Source organism: Calidris pugnax, unplaced genomic scaffold, assembly GCF_001431845.1.
Source record: "Calidris pugnax isolate Ruff unplaced genomic scaffold, ASM143184v1 scaffold260, whole genome shotgun sequence".
NCBI classification, from domain to species: Eukaryota; Metazoa; Chordata; class Aves; order Charadriiformes; family Scolopacidae; genus Calidris; species Calidris pugnax.
This window is the reverse complement of record NW_015090979.1, coordinates 34,043-54,071: the sequence shown is the minus strand read 5'-3', so window position 1 is coordinate 54,071 and position 20,029 is coordinate 34,043. Positions and strand designations below refer to the sequence as shown.

At 43.8% G+C, this 20,029-nt stretch overlaps 1 protein-coding gene across 1 annotated transcript in view; it reads right to left on the bottom strand.

The window, feature by feature from the left end:
* The window catches only part of KATNAL2 (katanin p60 subunit A-like 2), a 33,763-nt gene extending 19,310 nt beyond the window's left edge, over window positions 1-14,453 (bottom strand). The window contains exons 1-8 of the mRNA XM_014953477.1: window positions 14,283-14,453; window positions 6,753-6,823; window positions 6,196-6,362; window positions 4,454-4,496; window positions 3,922-4,045; window positions 2,354-2,449; window positions 1,791-1,889; window positions 1,132-1,209 (exon numbers count right to left, since the gene is read on the bottom strand). Of these exons, the coding sequence (XP_014808963.1) occupies window positions 1,132-1,209; window positions 1,791-1,889; window positions 2,354-2,449; window positions 3,922-4,045; window positions 4,454-4,496; window positions 6,196-6,362; window positions 6,753-6,823; window positions 14,283-14,333 (729 nt within the window). The 5' untranslated portion in view covers window positions 14,334-14,453. The remainder of the gene's footprint in view (window positions 1-1,131; window positions 1,210-1,790; window positions 1,890-2,353; window positions 2,450-3,921; window positions 4,046-4,453; window positions 4,497-6,195; window positions 6,363-6,752; window positions 6,824-14,282) is intronic.
* Window positions 14,454-20,029: the final 5,576 nt, after the last annotated feature.

The window sequence follows — 20,029 nt, the reverse complement described above, 5'->3', positions numbered from 1 at the left end:
CGGTGCTGATGAAGCTGGGATTCCAGATTGCCCACCCTGGAAGGATCCATCCCCTGGAAGGAATCTGCCCTGGGACACAGCGTATTACTGATGCTGCTGATGCAGCTCCTGTACTGGGATGAGGGAAAGGCACTGCTTGCAGAGCCTACAGTAACAGCATCTCTCAGCTGTGCCAATCGAGAAGAGACAAGGAGTCCAGCTCACACAGGCAGCACAACCATAGAATCATCCAGCTTGGAAGGGACCTTTCAGATCATCGAGTCCAACCATCAACCCAACATTGACAAAAACCACCACTAACCCATGTCCCTCAGCACCACGTCTGCCCGGCTTCTAAATCCCTCCAGGGATGGTGACTCCATCACTGCCCTGGGCAGCCTCTTCCAAGGCTTGACAACCCTCTTGGTGAAGAATTTTTTCCCAATATCCATCCTAAACCTCCCCTGGTGCAACCTGAGGCCATTTCCTCTTGTCCCATCGCCTGTTCCTTGGGAGAAGAGACCGACCCCCCCTGGCTACACCCTCCTTTCAGGGAGTTGGAGAGAGCGAGAAGGTCTCCCCTCAGCCTCCTTTTCTCCAGGGTAAATGCAAGGCACAGGACTAGTATTAAAAAGAATGTGGGCATATCAGCGTCTAATAATTTTGGTACATGATGTAGATAAACTCAGGATACTGCTGTGATGCTGGTGCACCATCCACACTGAATATAGCCCAACGGCACCCACAGAGCTGTATCAAGGTTTTTCCCACCATTTGATCACAGTTAGATAATACATTAATTTAGCTGGTATTAGCTAATGTATTTAAATCTCTTTTTTCAGTGAAGTATTGTACATTTTCTGTAGCAATAGAACAAAGGGAAAAATTACAACAGCCTCATGGGTACAGCATGATTAGATTACATGCTTCCCATTAGAAAGGAATGGTCTTAATTACTTCCTCCCATTGTGTATCAAAAAGAAACATCAGTACATGTAAAGAAATGGCTTGTTGGGGGCTGCACAATAAGAAAAATAACTTGCACATTCAAGAATAAGCACTCTCAGTGACAGTAAAAAGAAACAAACAGCATTCTCAGATGACATAGATAAGCAAGATCTCTACACAATCGAAATGGAGATCCGATCTTACTTTGCTCACAACCGTTGCTAGGTCTCTCATCTCACCAGTCATGCCAATAAACGCACTAAGGGGTTTCAATAATCGTTCCTAAAAAAGACAAACAGAAGTTCTTGTCAGACTTCAATTATTTTTAAAGAGATGAACTATGAAAAATTTTTAAAAAAAGCTGATACATCATAATGATATGAACATTTAAAGCTCTAAAAATATGGATAATAATAAAGATTTTGAGTAATCCATATTTGCACTAACTCAACTTTTCCTCTGACAGAATCTAATCCTGAATTAATATTAAAATTATAATATTAAATGTGCTCTTATTGCACATGTAGGACATGTCAAGGGGTGATTAATTTACTGGAATTTTTCTATCTCAACCATCTAAACTCTGTTCTTGTCTCAGCTGAGGTGAACTCTAAACAACATACAGGATATTTTTTTTTGGTGAATCATGAGGTATCATTTGTATTTGTTGTCCTTGTCAAACTGTCAACAAATTAGACTGGTAACAAGTATGACTGTCCACTCAAGAAGGAAATACACCACTTGGAAGTCTAAGCCCTTTTTGGCACTTGGAAATGTAGGCAACATCACTGTGGTATTTTATTTTGCTCCTGGTTATATCAAACTGATGCTCATTGGATAGAAATATGAACAGAAACACTTACTGAAGGATCTGGATCACAATTAAGGCTGTTCATGGCTATTCCATTTGATGTTATTTTTACAGCATCCTGAATCATCCCATGGAAGTCAATTACTTGGCCCTAAAGGAGAAAATAATGTTTTGATAGGCTTTAACTGTTAAAACCGCAATTTTTCCTTGCTGTTACAGTCCTAAATATTGCACAAACTGACGACAGAATCTGTGGCAGCAACAGGAAAAGAACACACACCTCCTCAATCATTGCAACGATTTAACTGCAGAGTCTCTTATCATCTCATTCAGGAATTTTAAACTTATCTTCAATTTTAGCTACTATCCGGATTTTAAAAACAGAAATACTCTTCCTTCTTGATGATGTTTGAAATACCATTTAATGCAAGCAGTGTCTTCTACGCAAACAATTACTGCCCAAATCATAAAATTGACTGTTCAGCTAATTATACAACAAAATTTTATACAAAAACATACACAAAAAGCTTGCATTTGATTATTTGTGAAAAAATTTCATGTGTTTTCTCTACATATACATTTCTACCATGAATCATATACTAGGTTTCCACCAACCCTTCGTGGGTGAGCGCCGTCTCCTCCGCTTTTGTCTATGGCCGAGATGCTTAAGCCAAAGTCATGTTGCTCCAGAGTAATCGCGCTGTCATTGTTCTAAAGAAAAATCAGTTTTAAAACAGCTGTGATGCCAAGGAGGTGAGTTGCAGATATTCCCACTACAGGTACCACCATCCCACTTCTTCGTACATGCCCAGATGAGCTGTACCATCACACCGAAGCTGCAAGAGTAATCCTGTATCTGTCAGGCAAACACCACTGTGCAATTAGACTTCATCTGAGCGGTGACGGCCGTGGTGAAAGCCGTGGCTCCAGAGCTCAGCATTCAAGTTACTTCATGCACAGAGCTTCCATTTTAAGTTGCAAAAATCCGCATTTTACATAGCCATGAGGAGAAACACTTAACGAACAGTGGAAAGGACAGGCACAGCATGTCAACTCAGAAATGAGGAGCAATTTTAGGATTATAAGTACTTTGGCATCCACTTCACAGCAGTTCTTGCTGTAAAGTTCAAAAACTAGTGGTTGGTTGGTTTTTTTTAGGGTGAGAAGTGGTCAGAGCTGAGCTCTTCCCTATGCAGCAACATACAAAACTGCTGGAGTGGGGCCAGAGGAAGCCACAGAGATGCTGGGAGGGCTGGAGCCCCTCTGCTGTGAGGACAGGCTGAGAGAGTTGGGGGGGTTCAGCCTGGAGAAGAGAAGGCTCCGAGTGGACCTTGGAGCCCCCTCCAGTCCCTCAAGGGGCTCCAGGAAAGTTGGGGAAGGACTCTGGATCAAGGAGAGGAGCAATAGGATGAGGGGGGACAGTTTTAAACTGAAAGAGGGGACACACTTAAATGAGATCTCAGGAAGAAATTCTTTGCTGTGAGGGTGGTGAGACTCTGGCCCACGTTGCCCTGGAGGGGTTCAAGGATGGAGGGGGCTTGGAGCATCTTGGTCTAATGGGAGGTGTCCCTGCCCATGGCAGCAGGGTGGAACTGGATGGTCTTTAAGGTCCCTTCCAACCCAAACCATCCTATGATTCTGTGATTATTCTATGACTTAAAAAAATAAAAACAGAAAGAAGTTCTCCTTCAGCCTTGCTTGTCTACCAACCTGCTGTTCCTGCTCCCTCTCTGTAGTGGGTGCTTTATAAAGTAGTTTTCACAGCCATCTTATCAAAATGAGACTCATAAAACTGAAAATTACAGAGCCAAATTACTCCCCCAGTCTCAAACACCTTGTGAAGCACTGTGAAGACACTTACAACTGAAATCAGACTTTCCACTACTTTCCACTCTCCACCAAAGAATTAATCTACTGGTAATGGGAAAACTCTGGTTGCTTTCCGTGTAGGCTGGGTTATATGACTCCTTTTCCTCTAATTTTTGCTTGCGACTTGCTCCCCAGCTCACAGCCAGAAATTGTGAAGTCTCGCATCTATGATCCTTAAATTACATAATTAGTAAACCCCATTAGTTACACAATTATTAATTGTGTAACTCACATCCTCTTGCTGCCTATAGCCTCTCAAAATAAAATGACATTAATTTCAACTGTAAAGCTGCCAAGATAGAACATGTTTAAACCTGTTTGGGACTGTCCTTGGTGGGTGACTTAAATTCTGTTGTACTCCCAGGTGAAGTTTTTGACACTGGTCTTTGCACTGTCTGATGTTTGAGCCTTGGGAGATTCTGAGAAGAGCTGGCTACCCTAGAATTAAAAAAAAATAATATCTTGAAAGGCATTCACAGCTTCTTTTTTCCTTCAAAATAACGAAAGATTAAAAGGTAGAGTTTTCAAATAAAGCAGTTTAGGGCTAACCTTACTCCCACTGAAGTTAAAGCATCAATTTCAATCACAGCAAAGATCAACACTCACTGCTTTCAAACACACCACCCTACCATATCCCCACTGCAGAAACTTTCTAAATTGTCTGCGTCTCCATTTCAGAGGTAAGTCTCTGTTTTCCTCTAAATGACACAGAAAAATGCACCACGCAGTCAGCATCATGACTCTAGGCTTTGGTATTCCTACAGTACCAAATTATTTTGACTACACTGCATATGGCTTTTAAAGGAAAACTTTCTACCCAGAGAAAACCCCACACATTTCTTTTACCTTCTTGGTCTTCCTCCAGTGCACAGCTGTTGTTTCTTTTCCGCTGTGACAAAATTAATATTAAAAAGGAAAATAATTAAGGATATAAAAAAGGGCAACTTGATTTCCCCCCTCCCCTTCATTAATGACCTTGGAAATAACAATGCATAAACAGGAACAGCATGATTATAAATGTTTTGAAAGCAAACTGATACTGGAGAGAGCAGTTTGGCTCCAGGCTTGTTAAATTTTAGGCTCATTCAGTCTTTGACTTCTTTGCTTACATTTGAAAATTAATGTCATTTTCACAGTAAAATGGACATGACCAGAAATTAGATCAAGCACAATAAACTAATTTAATGTATCATACAGAATGCTTATTTAATGTTAAGAATTATTGCATCACTCTTCTTAATAATAATTTTAACATGTTTAACATACCAAGACAGCATAAATGTCACATTGCAATAGTGTTTATCAAACTATTTGAAACAGTTTCTGTCAAAAAAAGCTTTTTTTTCCCAAAATGTCAAACTCAGGAAGCCCAGATCTGAACTCATAAAGCCAAGGATTTGTATCATACTAGCATGTACCGAGTGTCTTTTGGAGAATTGTTTTTTCATTTGGATCATGGATCAAGCCTTGGCTACCGCTCAGTTTGACTAAGAAAAAGTATGATGTGACAAGTGTTTTATAATACATTTTCTTTCTCGATTAGTAACAAGTCCCTTTGGTTTCTGTCCTGCAAGGCTGCTCCCCTTCGTACTAACACCAATCAAAGTTCAAATTGATTCAATATTCTAGCCATAAATCTCTTTTTCACGCAAATAACGTTTGCTTCCAGCTAGTATTGATCTTCTACATCATTGTGAATGTAATGATGACTACTAGCTTTAGTACCTTTCAAAATCATTTCACTTGTACAGGAAATTTTATGATATTGACACAATGTTTCATTTACCTGTGATTTCAAAGTTGTTGGGAGCTACAAGAAACAATGACAACTGCTCAGAGATGTTCCCTGGCCAATCATCCCCTTTTCTGATGATGATATTTTTCTTACAAGACAAATAGATATCTTGGTGTTTTCTGTACCCTCCAAGCTCTTCATAACTGATTTTTATACAGTTATTCTTATGGCTTCTATTTTGTGCTCAAGCACAAACCCATTCAGGCTCTCAGGGTCATAAAGGAATGCTCATATTCTGATTTGCCGCCTTCTGTATCATTCATTTATACCTCAGCCTTTAAGTCCTTTGGAGAAAATAAACCTATTACTCGTTTGGCACATCACCTTTAGTATACAAAAGTGTGCAAAATAAATATCTGATGAGACTAGTGGTGATAAATTTTTAAGCACTAGCTTGGATGAGCTGAAATATAGTATTTCATTTAAGTGCTTGATTTTCATTTAAAAATTAAATTCAAAATAGAGCAGACTTACTATTCCATCCTCATGAGGAGGAAGATACAAGAAATTAAAATATATCTATGCCATAATTTTTTGTGCTTACACGACAATTCCAGTATCAGAGCAGTTTTTAAATGACAGAAAAATATCACCACCTTACTCCTCCCCATAAAGAGAGGAGTAAGAACAGAAGGGCTCAAAGCCCCATCACTTGATTCTTATGTCCTGTGTGCCTGTTAGAGTCCAAACATTAAACACTGACCACATGAGAAATGCAGTGTGTAAATCAGGCAAATAACACTTTTTAGGCTTTGAGAAGCAATCGCTTTCTTTTTGGAAAACAGCCACATACCAGTCTCCAGGACTTTTTTGGTAATTTTTGGATACTTTTGAAATTTTACGAAGTAATAACTTTCATATTCCATCAAAATTGTCTCAAGATCAATGTTGTCACAAACTTCAAAGCCACGTAAACTTAATTTTGCCTCTTGTTCCAAAGCATTTGCAGCATCGACATACCTGGAAATTTAGAAAAACAAACAAACAAACATCAAAAACCTGAGAATCATTATCTTATCTAATATTTGAGAGAAAAAGCGAACAATAGCATTAGTAAGTATATGGTATTTTTAACCTGTCCACAATTCTCTTTATTATAAAAGCACAAACTCTATTGAAAAACCCTTTGCTAATTGCTCCAAAGTATTTTTAAATTACATAGGATATTTTTGTTCCAGAAAAAGAAACAATTTAGCAAAGTAAACTGCCAAGATATAAATAATATATCTTTCTCACATAAAACTAAAGGGCCGTGCTATCCATTCACCCAACAGAGGGCAGAAAGTCACATTATGGGAAGTCAGACACACTCACACACAAATATAGAGAACTATTAGTTAAAAAACATACCCTTCCTCCATTAAATAATGCAAAATTAGGATGAGGAGATTTTTTCGACGAGCTTGCATTCGCATCTCATCCTGTGAATTAAGACAGAACTCTAGATCAAATGTAATATTCTCTTTATTGCTGTAAACAGCATCTAAATGTAGCCTGTGGAAACAAACAAATTAAAACAGCAGCATGTAAGAACTGTAAAACAACTCACTGTTAATAAACAGAAGGAAAGTGGTTTTCAATGTAATTTTTCTTACACATCATCAGGGCTACTGGATGAGTAGAAACCTTTTCCTAGAGAAGAGAAAATTACTTTGAGGTTGAAAAAATAACTTACTTCCCTTACTACGCTTATGGATCTCCAAGATCTTCAGGCTGCTGTGAAATTCAGGGTAGGACTCTTGCAGACTTCGTGCACAGTGTCTCCAAGGGCGGTGCAAGGAAATGTTGTGCTCCAGCACAGCTGTGTCCCTCCCTCTAGAAACTAGAAACCCATTTTCTGAGTGCTTGAAGAATGGAGGATGAAGAAAAGGTCTGGGATTTGCATAAATGTGCTACAAAGAGCAGCTGTACACTGTTGGCACCTCACAATTCATGGTCCTCGATATATCAACACAAGTGAAATACAGAGTGCCTGAAGAATTAGTAGTTTGGGACAACACCAAACTTGCCTGATTTTAACACAGAAGTGACCAAAGTCATAGAAACATAAAATCATAGAATAGTTTGGGTTAGAAGGAATCTTAAAGATCATTGAGTTCCAACCCCCTGCCCTGGGCAGGGACACCTCCCACCAGACCAGGTTGCTCCAAGCCCCCTCCAACCTGGCCTTGAACCCCTCCAGGGATGGGGCAGCCACAGCTTCTCTGGGCAACCTGGGCCAGGCTCTCACCACCCTCACACCAAACAAGTTCTTCCCCACATCTCATCTCCATCTCCCCTCTTTCAGTGTCAAACCCTTCCCCCTCCTCCTGTGGCTCCCCTCCCTGATCCAGAGTCCCTCCCCAGCTTTCCTGGAGCCCCTTGAGGGACTGGAAGGGGCTCTAAGGTCTCCCTGGAGCCTTCTCCAGGCTGAAGCCCCCCAACTCTCTCAGCCTGTCCTCACAGCAGAGGTGCTTCCAACATGCCAAAATTTCAATACAGAGTTAGTCACTTGGATTTCTTCATGCAGATTGAGGAACCCAAAGTCATTCACAAATTGCTCAGCATTAAAAACAAGGCAGTGTAAAACATCTTGGCCATCATTTGGTGAAGCTACATCTGGGGGAGCACAAAGTGCAATATCAAGAACATTGAAGTGGGCACTGGAAACAGAAATCTCACAAATTACTGGAACAAAACCACAGACAAACCCACAAATCTTTGTCCTTTTTATACTGGAAACAGAGCCTCCACATATGTAGCCATGATTTCTGCTGCTGTCTGCCACTGCAAGCCAAAGAATTGCTACTGACAATGCATAAAAGGAATATCCATATGGAATGGCAATTGCTCTATCCTTCCTGGCCTTTTGGAAGGAAGTATCATTGTAGTAAACTGTGGATACTGGAGAATCATTTCTTCCTACAAGCAAAGGTCCTTTTGAGTGGTGCAACATACTGTAAAACTAATTCACCTCTTTCCTTCCTCAAATCAGACCTATCTGCTCCCTCTGCTTTGTACACAGAAGCAGATATCGTATAGCACTCTACTGCTAATTAAAACTCAGCTATTGTGTTATTTTACAACTAACACCTCTCCGTGTGTTGGTCAACCTGTAAAGTTACCGGGTAGGGCAAGCAAAAAGTCTCAGGTATTTTCTGGGACGTTTGCTTCTGACGTGGGGCCACCTAGTGACACAACCAGGAAAGGGATGGCTTTTGCTTTTAACCACGTTTCCTGCAGGGTGAAAGCATATTTGTCTTTTGCTGTTGATGAAAAGACTGGTAGATTCTTCATTCTGGGTTTCTAGATAACGAATCAAACTGGCTGGGGAAAAAAGAAGACCTCATACCCCACAGGGCTGGAGGTGCAAAAAGGAAACTGGAGTCATCACTCGCTGAGAGTCCCACCTGCACATTCTTCTAAATGCAACTGCTCCCGCTGTTTTATGTTGAGAAAAATTAACTGTTGTGTTTGCCCACATATCAAAAGGCAAGATCACAGCTACCTCTGAATATTTAAACACATTATTAAAACACAGTGGTTGCCACAGAAGACAAACGCACCAAGTGTTTCATGTTTGAGTATTGACAGCAGTACTCAGATGAAAGAGGAATTGGATCTGCCTGATGAACTGACAGGGCTTACAATCCATGCCCAGAACTTTCCTTGAAGAGAATTTGTATTTTGGCACGTCTTTCTGCTGCTGTCAATCCCACCAGGTTACTAGAGGTATCCCTAGAGGTGTTTTAAGTTCTGGTGTAGACAGCAATACAGTGATGGGCATCATCTCAAATGTTCTTCCAGGTCGAGACTTGCTTTGGGTACAGGATAACATTGTGTCTAGGTATGAACAACTCACTTCAACCTTAACATAGCAATGTTCTTCCTGTTCTGTTGGCCAAGCAAAAGCAAAAGCGAATCTTTACACCAAAAAAGAGCCCCATCCAAAAATCAGCAGAGAGTTTAAACTGAGGCGTTCATTCTGTCTCTATCTTGTGTTAATAAAAATGCAAACAGCGATAGTTGGTTTTGAGAAGTCAGATATGTGTCCAAAGAAAATTAACTAAGCTGTTAATCACTTAATCAACTGACAAAGACTTGCATTAGATTGGATCTGAAAAACAAAACAGAGATACCAATATAATAGGAAAGACACCGAGATTCTGGAGTGACTCCAGAGAAGGGCAACGGAGCTGGTGAGGGGTCTGGAGACCAAGTCTTGTGAGGAGAGGCTGAGGGAGCTGGGGGTGTTCAGCCTGGAGAAAAGGAGGCTGAGGGGAGACCTTCTCACTCTCTCCAACTCCCTGAAAGGAGGGTGTAGCCAGGGGGGGGCGGTCTCTTCTCCCAAGGAACAGGCGATGGGACAAGAGGAAACGGCCTCAAGGTGCACCAGGGGAGGTTTAGGATGAAGATTAGGAATAATTTCTTCCCTGAACGGGCTGTCAAGCCATGGCTGAGGCTGCCCAGGACAGTGGTGGAGTCACCATCCCTGGAGGGATTTAAAAGCCGGGGCAGATGGGGAGCTGAGGGACATGGGTTAGTGGTGGTTTTTGTCAGTGTTGGGTTGATGGTTGGGCTCGATGATCTGAAAGGGCCTTTCCAACCTAGATGATTCTATGATTCTAATACCTCTGGTCCCAGTTCTGTGAGGTTTCTATAAAACAAAGACAAATTAAGAACCTTTCAACATGTAACTGTTGCCAAACCATAAATCTTGTGAGTCAGTAGTGCATGGACCGTTGCTTTCTTGACCAACCTCACATGGCCACGTCTCCCTGCCTTTCACCAGTCTGATTCTACCACGTAACCTTTCCAAGGGGTAGAGGAACCTCTGCACACCAGTGCCACCAGCAGCTTTAGCTGTCCACTTAAACAGCTCTCTCACCACACTGGTCTCCTTTCCCAGACTCCAGTTTATTCTCTAGCGACTGACCCCCACTGCAAATGTCCCCAAAACGAGGTGCCTGCCACAGGACAGATATTGACACTGCCCAGGACTTCTGCTGTGCTTAGAGAAGAACTGGTAATTCTTACACAGAATGAAAAAAATAGGAGTACTTACGAGTGCAAAGTTACTTAAAATTCAGTTTAGCTTTATAGTGATTTAGCCTTCCTGTTTAATTAGTATTTAGAATTGCATGTTGTTTATAGCCACTGGTATTTCAATAGATGTTTAAGTGTTTAAGGTTTAATAAGCTTCCATTCTTAAAAGAACAAAAAAATGTATGTAATTAAATTTTCAATTACTATAGGGGATTTTGGGGTCTATGCAATTAATAAAAGCTTAAGGCACTTAAGCGTGATCTTGTTTTAAAAACTAAATAGTTGAGCACTTAACTAATTAGCTCCAACACTTAAAGTGTATTTTATTTATTTCTAGCTTAACAAAAGAGTGGTACGTATTCCTATCTTTGAGCCGTTTAAAACAAAACTCTATTAGAGTCATGCATCTTTAAATGCAATTGTTTGCTTATCCATTTCCATACCTTTTACTAAATTGCATTTACATTATAAATCAACCTCGTCTCTTGTGTAGTTCCGTCAAATTAATGGACCTACTAAAAGATTAATTTAACCCTGTAATGTTTCGTTATCATTTGACCCTATACTTCTGCATTAATATATGTGATAGAATGAAGAAAACAGTTGCAGAGTAAGTCACCCTCTGGGAAGCCTGGAAATAATAACTATACTGTTGTAATGACGTGTCCTTGTGCATCCAACAGGGCAGTCAATAAGATGGGTTCAGAGGGATCTGTGATCAGGGATTCAGACAAGAGGTGAGCAGTTGGCTCTGTAATCACACAGGGAAAGATCTTACTGTAACACTCATGCAGTGTCCCTTCCCTCTTTTGCCTTGGGATCCCAGGATAGCTGCCAAGTACGAGATTCCTCAGGATCAAGAGGGTACCACATGCCAGGACACACAGAGTAGCTGAGGCATGACAGACTGGCTCAGCTTTCCTCCTCCCTCCACCACACAGTATCCCCACAGCTTTCCCTCCCCCCCAACCCTTTGCTTCTTATATTTGCAGCCTCGTCAGGCTTTTTAGAAGCCCGATGTTCAATTATTGTTTGGCTTGCTGACAGTATTTTTTGTTTGAGAAACACGAGCAGAGGAGGGAAATGGTGAGCTTCAAACAATGTGTAACTTGGCTGCCATTGAATAGAATTTCCCAGCACAAAGAAAAAATGCTTCTTTACTCTCTTCTCTCTTCCAAATTATACAAGCCTGCTGCAAACAATAGAGTTGGCAAAGTCTCCGAAGAAGGATTATGAATAGCTTCCATAATTAAAGACATACAGCAGAGAAGTTAGGGCTGTCCTAGCAGTAACACTAGGATGTGTTCTAGAGGTGTTAACATTTAAAGTCTAAAGTAATTTTACAATTTGAGTTTGGTGCACTAAAACATTCTGCTTTCTCCTCCCACTGCCAGAGTTACACGTTGTCTTTCATTAAGTCATGCTCCAACACTAAGGGCCGCTCACAGACCACTATTGTCTCCCTCCTTTAACAGGAACATTGCTGAAGCCAGGTTTTACGCTCCCAAGACTTCAATAATTTGAAGTGATATATGTTATGAATATATAAAAATGAATGGACACAAAGTATGGTGAATTATTAAACATACAGAATAAGGATGCAAATTAATTCATTTACAAAGTCATTAGTAAGCATTAATTCTCCCACTCATTTGTATGTATTTGCGAAGTTCTACTGCAGTTTGCAATAATAGTGCTTTTCAACAGTGATTTACACAACAAACCTGGGAAATATTTAACAATTAAACCCAGTGAAATGCCTCACAAAACAGATTTCTTTGATCACAAGAGTACACTGGGTAAGTGTGAACAGCCATAGAATTGTAACACATAGAGGAATTTGTTTTTATAGAGGAATTTATTTTTTAAAACACTTTTCCCCACACTGGAAGAGAATAATAATCTCCATTCTGTAGAAAAGATTAATGGAAAAATGCAATACAGATAAAGACAGAGCCGGGGAACTAGAAATTCCAGTAATTATTTAGTGCTACAAGGTAAAGATGTAGCAGCCTAATTTTTAGACGTTACGTTAGAATACTGGAATTCAGAAACCTGAAATTAAGTATCTAGGCTTCCTCCACCCAAGTCAAGAACCTTAGAGCAAGAATGAAAAAAGATTCTCGGCAGCTTCAGGTTGTTCCTTAATCACTGACTGGCTTAAACAAAGTAGACTCCAAATTTCTCCCCCCTTGCAGAATACGAACACTTCCCTCTACTCTGTACCCAAAATACAAACTTTGATCTTCACATCCATCCTGCTAAAAGGCTATGGAGAACTCAGCTTACAAAGCAAACCAATCCAAACACCATGGTACAGCTCAGGGGGGAAGATCCAGGTCCTATTACCACAAACGTTTCGGCATTTAGCAGGCAAAACCACCCTTGGGACCCCGATCACCCAAATCCCTGGTGAGGTTACAAATTAGCCCCCTTTTTCTCCTGTCTTCCTTCTGCATGTTAACACCACTGCAATATCCCACCTCAGGGCACCATTCTCAGGGGCTGGCACCCAAATCCACTTCAGGGTTCACCAGGACACTGTGCTTGAGGCTAGGTAAATATATTCCTAGGTAACTATACAAACTACTAATCTAAGAGGTTGACATAACTTAAAATTCAGCCTCAGAATCCCTCGCAAAACTACCTTTTTGGGAGCAGTCCCGCCCTATTCAGGCACATGGGGGATTTGTGCATGCATACAGATTACCTAACACCTTTCTGTGAAGGGATTTCAACAGCCACAGAATCACAGAATCTTCTAGGTTGGAAGGGACCTTAAAGATCATCTTGTCCAACCATCAACCTAACTTTGACAAAAATAGACATCTGCACAACAAATAAAGAGCATCACCATCACTAAACCATACCTCCCAGCACTACGTCAACCCATCTTTTGAACACCTCCAGGGATGGTGCCTCAACCACCTCCCTGGGCAGCCCATTCCAATGTCTGATAACCCTTTCAGTGAAAAAATTTTTCCTAAAATCCAGCCTGAACCTCCCCTGGTGCAACTTGAGGCCATTTCCTCTTGTCCTGTTGCCTGTTCCTTGGGAGAAGAGACAGACCCCCCCTGGCTACACCCTCCTTTCAGGGAGTTGGAGAGAGTGAGAAGGTCTCCCCTCAGCCTCGTCTTCTCCAGGCTGAATAACCCCAGCTCCCTCAGCCTCTCCTCATAAGACTTGTGCTCCAGACCCCTTCACCATCTTTGTTGCCCTTCTCTGGACCCGCTCCAGCACCTCAATGTCTTTTTTATGGTAGGGGGCCCAAAATTGGACACAGTACTCGAGGTGGGGCCTCACCAGTACAGGGGGACGAGTGCAGCCCTACAGTCTCTTACTCCAGATGATTTTCACCAGCAGGTGGAAGCAAAAGAACAGGTTAAGAAAAATATAGCAAAATTCCTGCTACTTCTGGTCTTCCTAGAGCTCGGCCCATGGGTGGGATGGAGGCAGGGTAGAGCTGTAGAGCCCTGACTGATCGAAAAGGGAGCTGAGGGAGGAAGGAATACGGACTTGTCCCCTTTCCCTGTATCTCCTCTATGACCCTGCAGCGGACGCGGCCTGTGGAGAGCCAAGGGCCTGCCCTGCCCCGAGGGGCGGTCGGGACGAGAGGCCCTTCCTTTCCTCGTGCGAAGGGAAAGCAAAAGCGAAAGGGTGGCGGTGGAAAGCCCTCACCCAGAGGGAGAGCCAGGACCGCCGTCACACCGATAACCCCGGGAGCCTTCGGGCCCGTCCCGCCCCCACACAGCCTGTCCCCTCCCAGCCGCCATGGCGGCGACACCGCCCCCCCCGCGCATGCGCAGACGTGCCCGCGGGCCGGTCTCCATAGCAACGGGGACGCGCGGTCCTTACCGCCTCCTTCGCCTGGTAGGCGGTTCTCAGCGTTTGGCAGGAGAGCTCCATGGCGGCGCTCAGCGGGACCGGTCGCGGTCAGCGGGACCAGCCGGCGGGCGGCTACAGCCCTCGGGGAGAGTCGCCGGGGAGAGCCCGGACCCGCACCCCTCAGAGGCCAGCGGGCGCCCTGAGGGAAAGGCCCGCCCCACCTCCCTCACGCGGCCAATCCAGACGCCAAAGGGTGAAGGATTGCCAGAAGAGGTGCCCAATCAGAAGTAAAGCCAAGGCGGCCCCTTTAAAGGATAGACCAATCAGAGTGGGGAGGAAAGGCGGGGCTGGCAGTCGTGTCCGCCAATGGGCTGTAGGCTCACCGGAGGGAGGAGGGTTTGTTGGGCTGTGAGGGGGGCGGCGGGGATGGCGGGCAGAGGGGCCAGTGGTGGCCCGGCCCGGCCTGGCCCGGCCCAAAACAAAACAAGCCAAGCCAGCATAGCCCACTGTTAAATACGTCCAGCTCAGTCAGACATGCGAGGTGCGCCTGAGAAGAAGCAGAGTGCGGTCAGCACCTCGCATCAAAGGTGACGGTGGGCCTTAAAATGGAGGCCACCAGCGCCCTGGTGCTGAGGGAGTGCAGGGGCTGTGAGAAGGGCCTTCTTCAGAGCACCTGAAAGCTGTTGTCAAACTTGGCTGCCTGTTCAGCAAGGAGAAGAGAATATATGAGCGGACCGCATCAAAGCTGAGCAGTATCTACAGGGTGGGTGTCAGGGGGATGGGGCCAGGGTCTTCTCGGTGGTTGCCCTGTGACAGGACAAGGGGTAGTGGGCACAGGAAATTCCATCTCAACATGAGGGAAAACTTCTTTCCTTTGAGGGTTTCAGAGCCCTGGAGGAGGCTGCCCAGAGAGGTGGTGGAGTCCCCTGTGAAGATACTTGAACCCAACCTGGATGGGTTCCTGTGCAACCTGCTCTGGGTGACCTTGCTCTGGCAGGGGGTTGGACTGGATGATCTCCAGAGGTCCCTTCCAACCCCAGTGATTCTGTGATTGCTGCAGCATCCTGGGTTCAGGGTGTGAATTGCTCTTGGGGTGGTTTGTACTTGCTGGAAACTGTCCTCAGTGCAGCTGTATTTCCCTGAAAATACATGGAAGGGAGGTCAGAGCATGCAAAAGGCTTGTGCAGTGACAGGGCACAAAGCAGGACAGCAATGGTCAAAAAGAGGAACAGCAGTCTTCTAGAAACACCCTGTTCTCTGGTATCTGAGTGCTTCCCAGCCAGACAGCTGCAGGTACATGCTCTCCCCAGGTCCTGCCTGTTGGAGACCAACAGCAACTCAGTTCCACCAGCTGTTTTTGGGCGGGGTAACTACCAGATTCTTCACATCCATGCCACGCTTGTTTAGCATCCTCAAAACTGTGTTCTGTGAGACATCCAGACCTTCCTCCAAACTCCATCTGCTCAGTATAACTGTCAATACCCCAAAAGGCCTTATCCTTTCGGTGCAACCCTGTTCCTACTCAGGAATGTTTCTCCAGCCCTCTTCTTACACCTTCCCGATCCAGTATGTGCCATCACAAGCTTTCTGTTCCCTCAGGATCCCTTCGCTAAGTATCTCCAGCTGCATATATGTCTCACAGCCCTTCTCTCTCTCTCTTTTCATTATGTCTTCATCTTAATGATGTCCTAAGCAAAGACAAGACTGCAGCGTATGTTCACTGCTCAGTTGCACTGCAAATGTAGCATTCTTACATCCTGTTAAGCCTGTAATTTAAGACATTTCTTTTATTAAATTTGTCCCTTAAAACACAGAGTTTTCGAAGTGGATTGGATTAATGTTTCTGCATCTAGCTTAGGTCCTATCCTACTAGACTTTATGTTTAATTTCGTGGCCTTACTGTGGTAGTAGAGTAAGTAAGGCGTTTGTTTTCTGATATGGGGTGCTTCTTTTTTATGGCTGTGAAAAAGACGTTCCTATAATTGAAGTTAGGATTCAAGCCATCCCACTTAGATTTCCAAGAACATATGATTCCTGTTGAGGGAATAGCCTGCGTTCTTGGCTTTGCCTGGCTGAAGAGAGTTTTCCACCATGTCTCCTAAGGGGGTAGTGGTATCTTAATACGTGTTTTGCTGCTGTTTTGATGGATAAAGCCTGTGAAATCCCCATGAAATTTCAGGCAATTAAATCTGTGAGGGCAGGATTCTGCAGCTGAACAGTGCTGGTTGGCAGGATCAAGCCGTGCCCAAGCAATTCAGGAACCTACAGGGGCACTTGCCCTGCAAGAACCTTGTCAGGGCACTCATTATCTAGGCCTTACGTTCAATAGATGTCATTTAATAATAATCGTCAGCTAAACTGCTTTATAGCAAACATTTAAATATTTACCTGCTTATAACCCAAATATAGGTGTGTCACCCTGCGATGTTAGGATAAGCAAGCAAATCCATTTAACATGTATTTCACCATCAAAACTGATAAGAATATAAAAAATAAAGCAGAATAAATTAGGTTTCTAATTTGTGTTTTTTTCTGCTAAACATTAATATATGGAGTCTGACATCATTGCTGCAGTTATATATAATTATATATAACTTTGCTGTATGTCTTGACGTAAGAGATAGGTTGTATCCCATCTAAGCTCGGTTTTGTCAATTAGCTGCACTGAAAAGTGCAGATGCAAAGCCCTCCTATGAACCATTTCTTTCCAATAAATAAAATGTCCAACTCAGAACACCTTGTCTTGTAAGCAGGGCCCGTGTTTTCGGGGGCAGCAGAGCAATCACGGGGGGTTGTGACACTCCATGCTCTAGATCTAACAGGGGAAATGCGTGGGCCCTGAGCACCAACCACCCCGTTACATTCTTGCCATTCTCTCTCTCCAGTGTTACCTTTAAATAAATGGCTGTGGGGTAGGAAGGACGATGGGAAAGCTTCAGGTTGGCTTATAATATTCTTTTCCTTTAAACATGGCGCACACATGAAAAAAATCTACCTTCAACCCAGTCGTCTCTGATGCCCCCCCAATCCTGTCACCATTCGTAATTAATACTCAGTTGTCTATTAGCAGCTGGGGAAGCGGCACAGGAGGAGTTTGTTGAGGTGTTAACGCTGATGAGTGTAATTGCTGCAATGCTGGGAGCAGCTGTAGGATGGTGGGTTTTTTTACTTTTTTTTTTTTTTTTCTTAACTGTCTGCAATGTGTTTGTGGGAGATGTTTTGGATGCTGAGATGTCCCTACTTCAGTAGGTGACAGGGCTGTGGGAAGAGTCAGTGCTTGTAGGGACATTCTGTGTATAGTCCTAGGAAGATTATTAGAGCAGGCTGAAGCCCAGATGTGTTTGGGTTTTGCCCCTCCCCCTAACAAGCCTAACTCAATTTAGGGGGCAGGATGCTTAGCACCTATGGGCTCCCTTCTTACCCCAATTAGAGCCCACTGGGAAAAGTAAACCCATCCCTGTGGTGATGCCCTCTCTGCTGGGAGCGTGAAGAGGCTGCCCTGCAGAAGGGCAGGCTGCCCACCTCTCTGATGGCGAGCGCGGGGCTGAGTTTTAAAGCCGGGGTTGCAAAATCAGAAAGGGCTGAGCGGGAGAGCGTGGGGAATGCTGGAGGAGCCACAGCAGGGGGCTGGAAGAGGAGGGGAAGGAGGAAGTATCGGAGGTGGAAGTGCAAGAAGCAGTGGCGCTATCAGAAGGTGGAAGAACACCTGACCCCTGAGGCAGGTTTCCTAAAAGTTTGGTGGGAAGAGAAATGTCGGAATGGTTGAAACTTTGGTGGTCTGGTCTCTGGGGAGAGGATTTTGATGAACGTGAGCGAAAGGGGAGACTGATTCTAGTTACTGGGAAAAGCAGAAGAGGGAGATTTGAGAGAAACCTTGGTGTGGAGAGGAGATAATGGGGTGGGAGAGGATAGCCCTGTGCTCTTTTGGTGGAATAGGGAAAAAAGCTTGAGGAGCAGCAGAAGTATGGAGCATGTGGGGTTTTTTTTCAAGGATATGGCCTCCGTGATGAGTAGGACGAAGTGAAGGCTGGGGGAAAATAAAATATGAGAAAAGTCCTCTAAGGAATGATATTTTTCAAGCAAAAAAACATTAGGATATTAATATTAGTAATAATCTCTTATCTTATACATGTGAGGTGTTAAAACACAAACTATAATCTGTTTGCTCTTATCCTAATGGATATTGGGGATGAGGTGAATGGGAAGGTTGAAAGTTGTGGTTATGGAGTGAGAGGTGAGAGAAGAAATGCCTGGTGGTGGTACAAGCTTCAACACCGGTGTCTTTCCTGGTGTATTTGAAGGAAGTAACGTGTGAGGGTGTGGGAAAGAAGGAGAGAGAGAAGGCTTTGGTGCTTTAGTCATCTACAAGATCTGACCTGCAACTCGTCCTTTTGGTCTGGTATTGAATTGCAGGGGGAAAAAAAAAAAAAGGAATGTTTGATGGACTTTGGAGCTGGACTGGCGTGGCACCCTGTATTTGGCTGCGAATTCCTGATTTTGATTAACAAAGGAGGTTTGAAGTTGATTGCGTTTGAATTTTCAAGGAAATTGCTCTTACAAGAGCAAGCACAGAACCAGTTTACGCAGAGGAGGACTAGCTACCTGCGGTTATGGTTTAAAAACTTTAGCAGAACTAAAGTTAGCTGTTAGTAGATGAAAAGGGAAGCCTGCCTCAAGAAGATATTAGAAAATTATTTTTATTGAGTTCCTGTGTGTCCAGATATTGAGTGACTGTGGCCAGTGTGTACCGCGGATGTCAGCAGCCTCTATAAAATCTCAGTTATTTGTTCCCCAAAATTACCTGCTGGAGTCCCTCCAAAAAAAAAAAAAGTGGCTTGGCTTTTGGACCCTTAAGAAGCTCCTGGTGTCATGTGCTTGTATCTGTCCTGAGACATTACATTATTGTTACTGCTCTGAATCCATCAACCGTGCAAGAACTGCTGCCTTTTGGTTAATACGGGCGAATATATTTTGTGTTTCAGACCTTCCCTCCTCACCCCGATGCCTCTCCTCAGCTTCTCGTTTGGGTCAATTTGACCGCTTGCCTGATTGTTGGCTCAGTCTTTGCCTCTTCTTTATTATTTTTATGTATTTATTGCAGTAAATTGGTTCGGTTTAACGGCCTGGTTGCCAGTGAAACTGAATATTGCGACTAGGTAATTATTGTGACTAGATAATGATCTCTGGCTGCTTTTTTGAAGATAGTATGCTCAGCTGCACATCGATGTTTATTTTTGTGTAAATGCCTCAACGTTTCCCTTGCAGCAGGAAACCCATTATCCATTTTTTGAAGCTGGCTGCCGGTGACATTTTTTGCTTCCTTGTGCTTTTTTTTTTTCTTTTTTATTAATACGACGTGTCATGCCATCACCACAACACAAATTAGGAGAATGTTGGTGAGGAGGAGGAGGATGAGGAGGATGAGACCGGCCGAGCCTCCACATGGCAGTGCGGGTCCCACCTTCCCTTTTACACACGCTTCCATGGCAAGGCTGTGTCATTTCCCGGTTTTCCTCGGATTTTTTGGTGTTTCTGGTGAATTTAATTCTGTTTAACCAATTAGTTAAACCTCAGAGTTTTGGAGAGCGGCGCCCCCGGAGCCGGGGGAGAGCTCTTGGCCGCCCTGGAGCTGCCCCTTCCCCGCGGGTTTAGGCCTCGCCGGGGACCCCGGTGGTCGATGGGCCGGTGCCGGCGGGATTTTACCTCAGGATTTCCCTCAGGGCCGCCCCGCCGGGGGGAGAGGCGGCACCGTGAGGGCGGCGCGGTGCTTCCCTCCC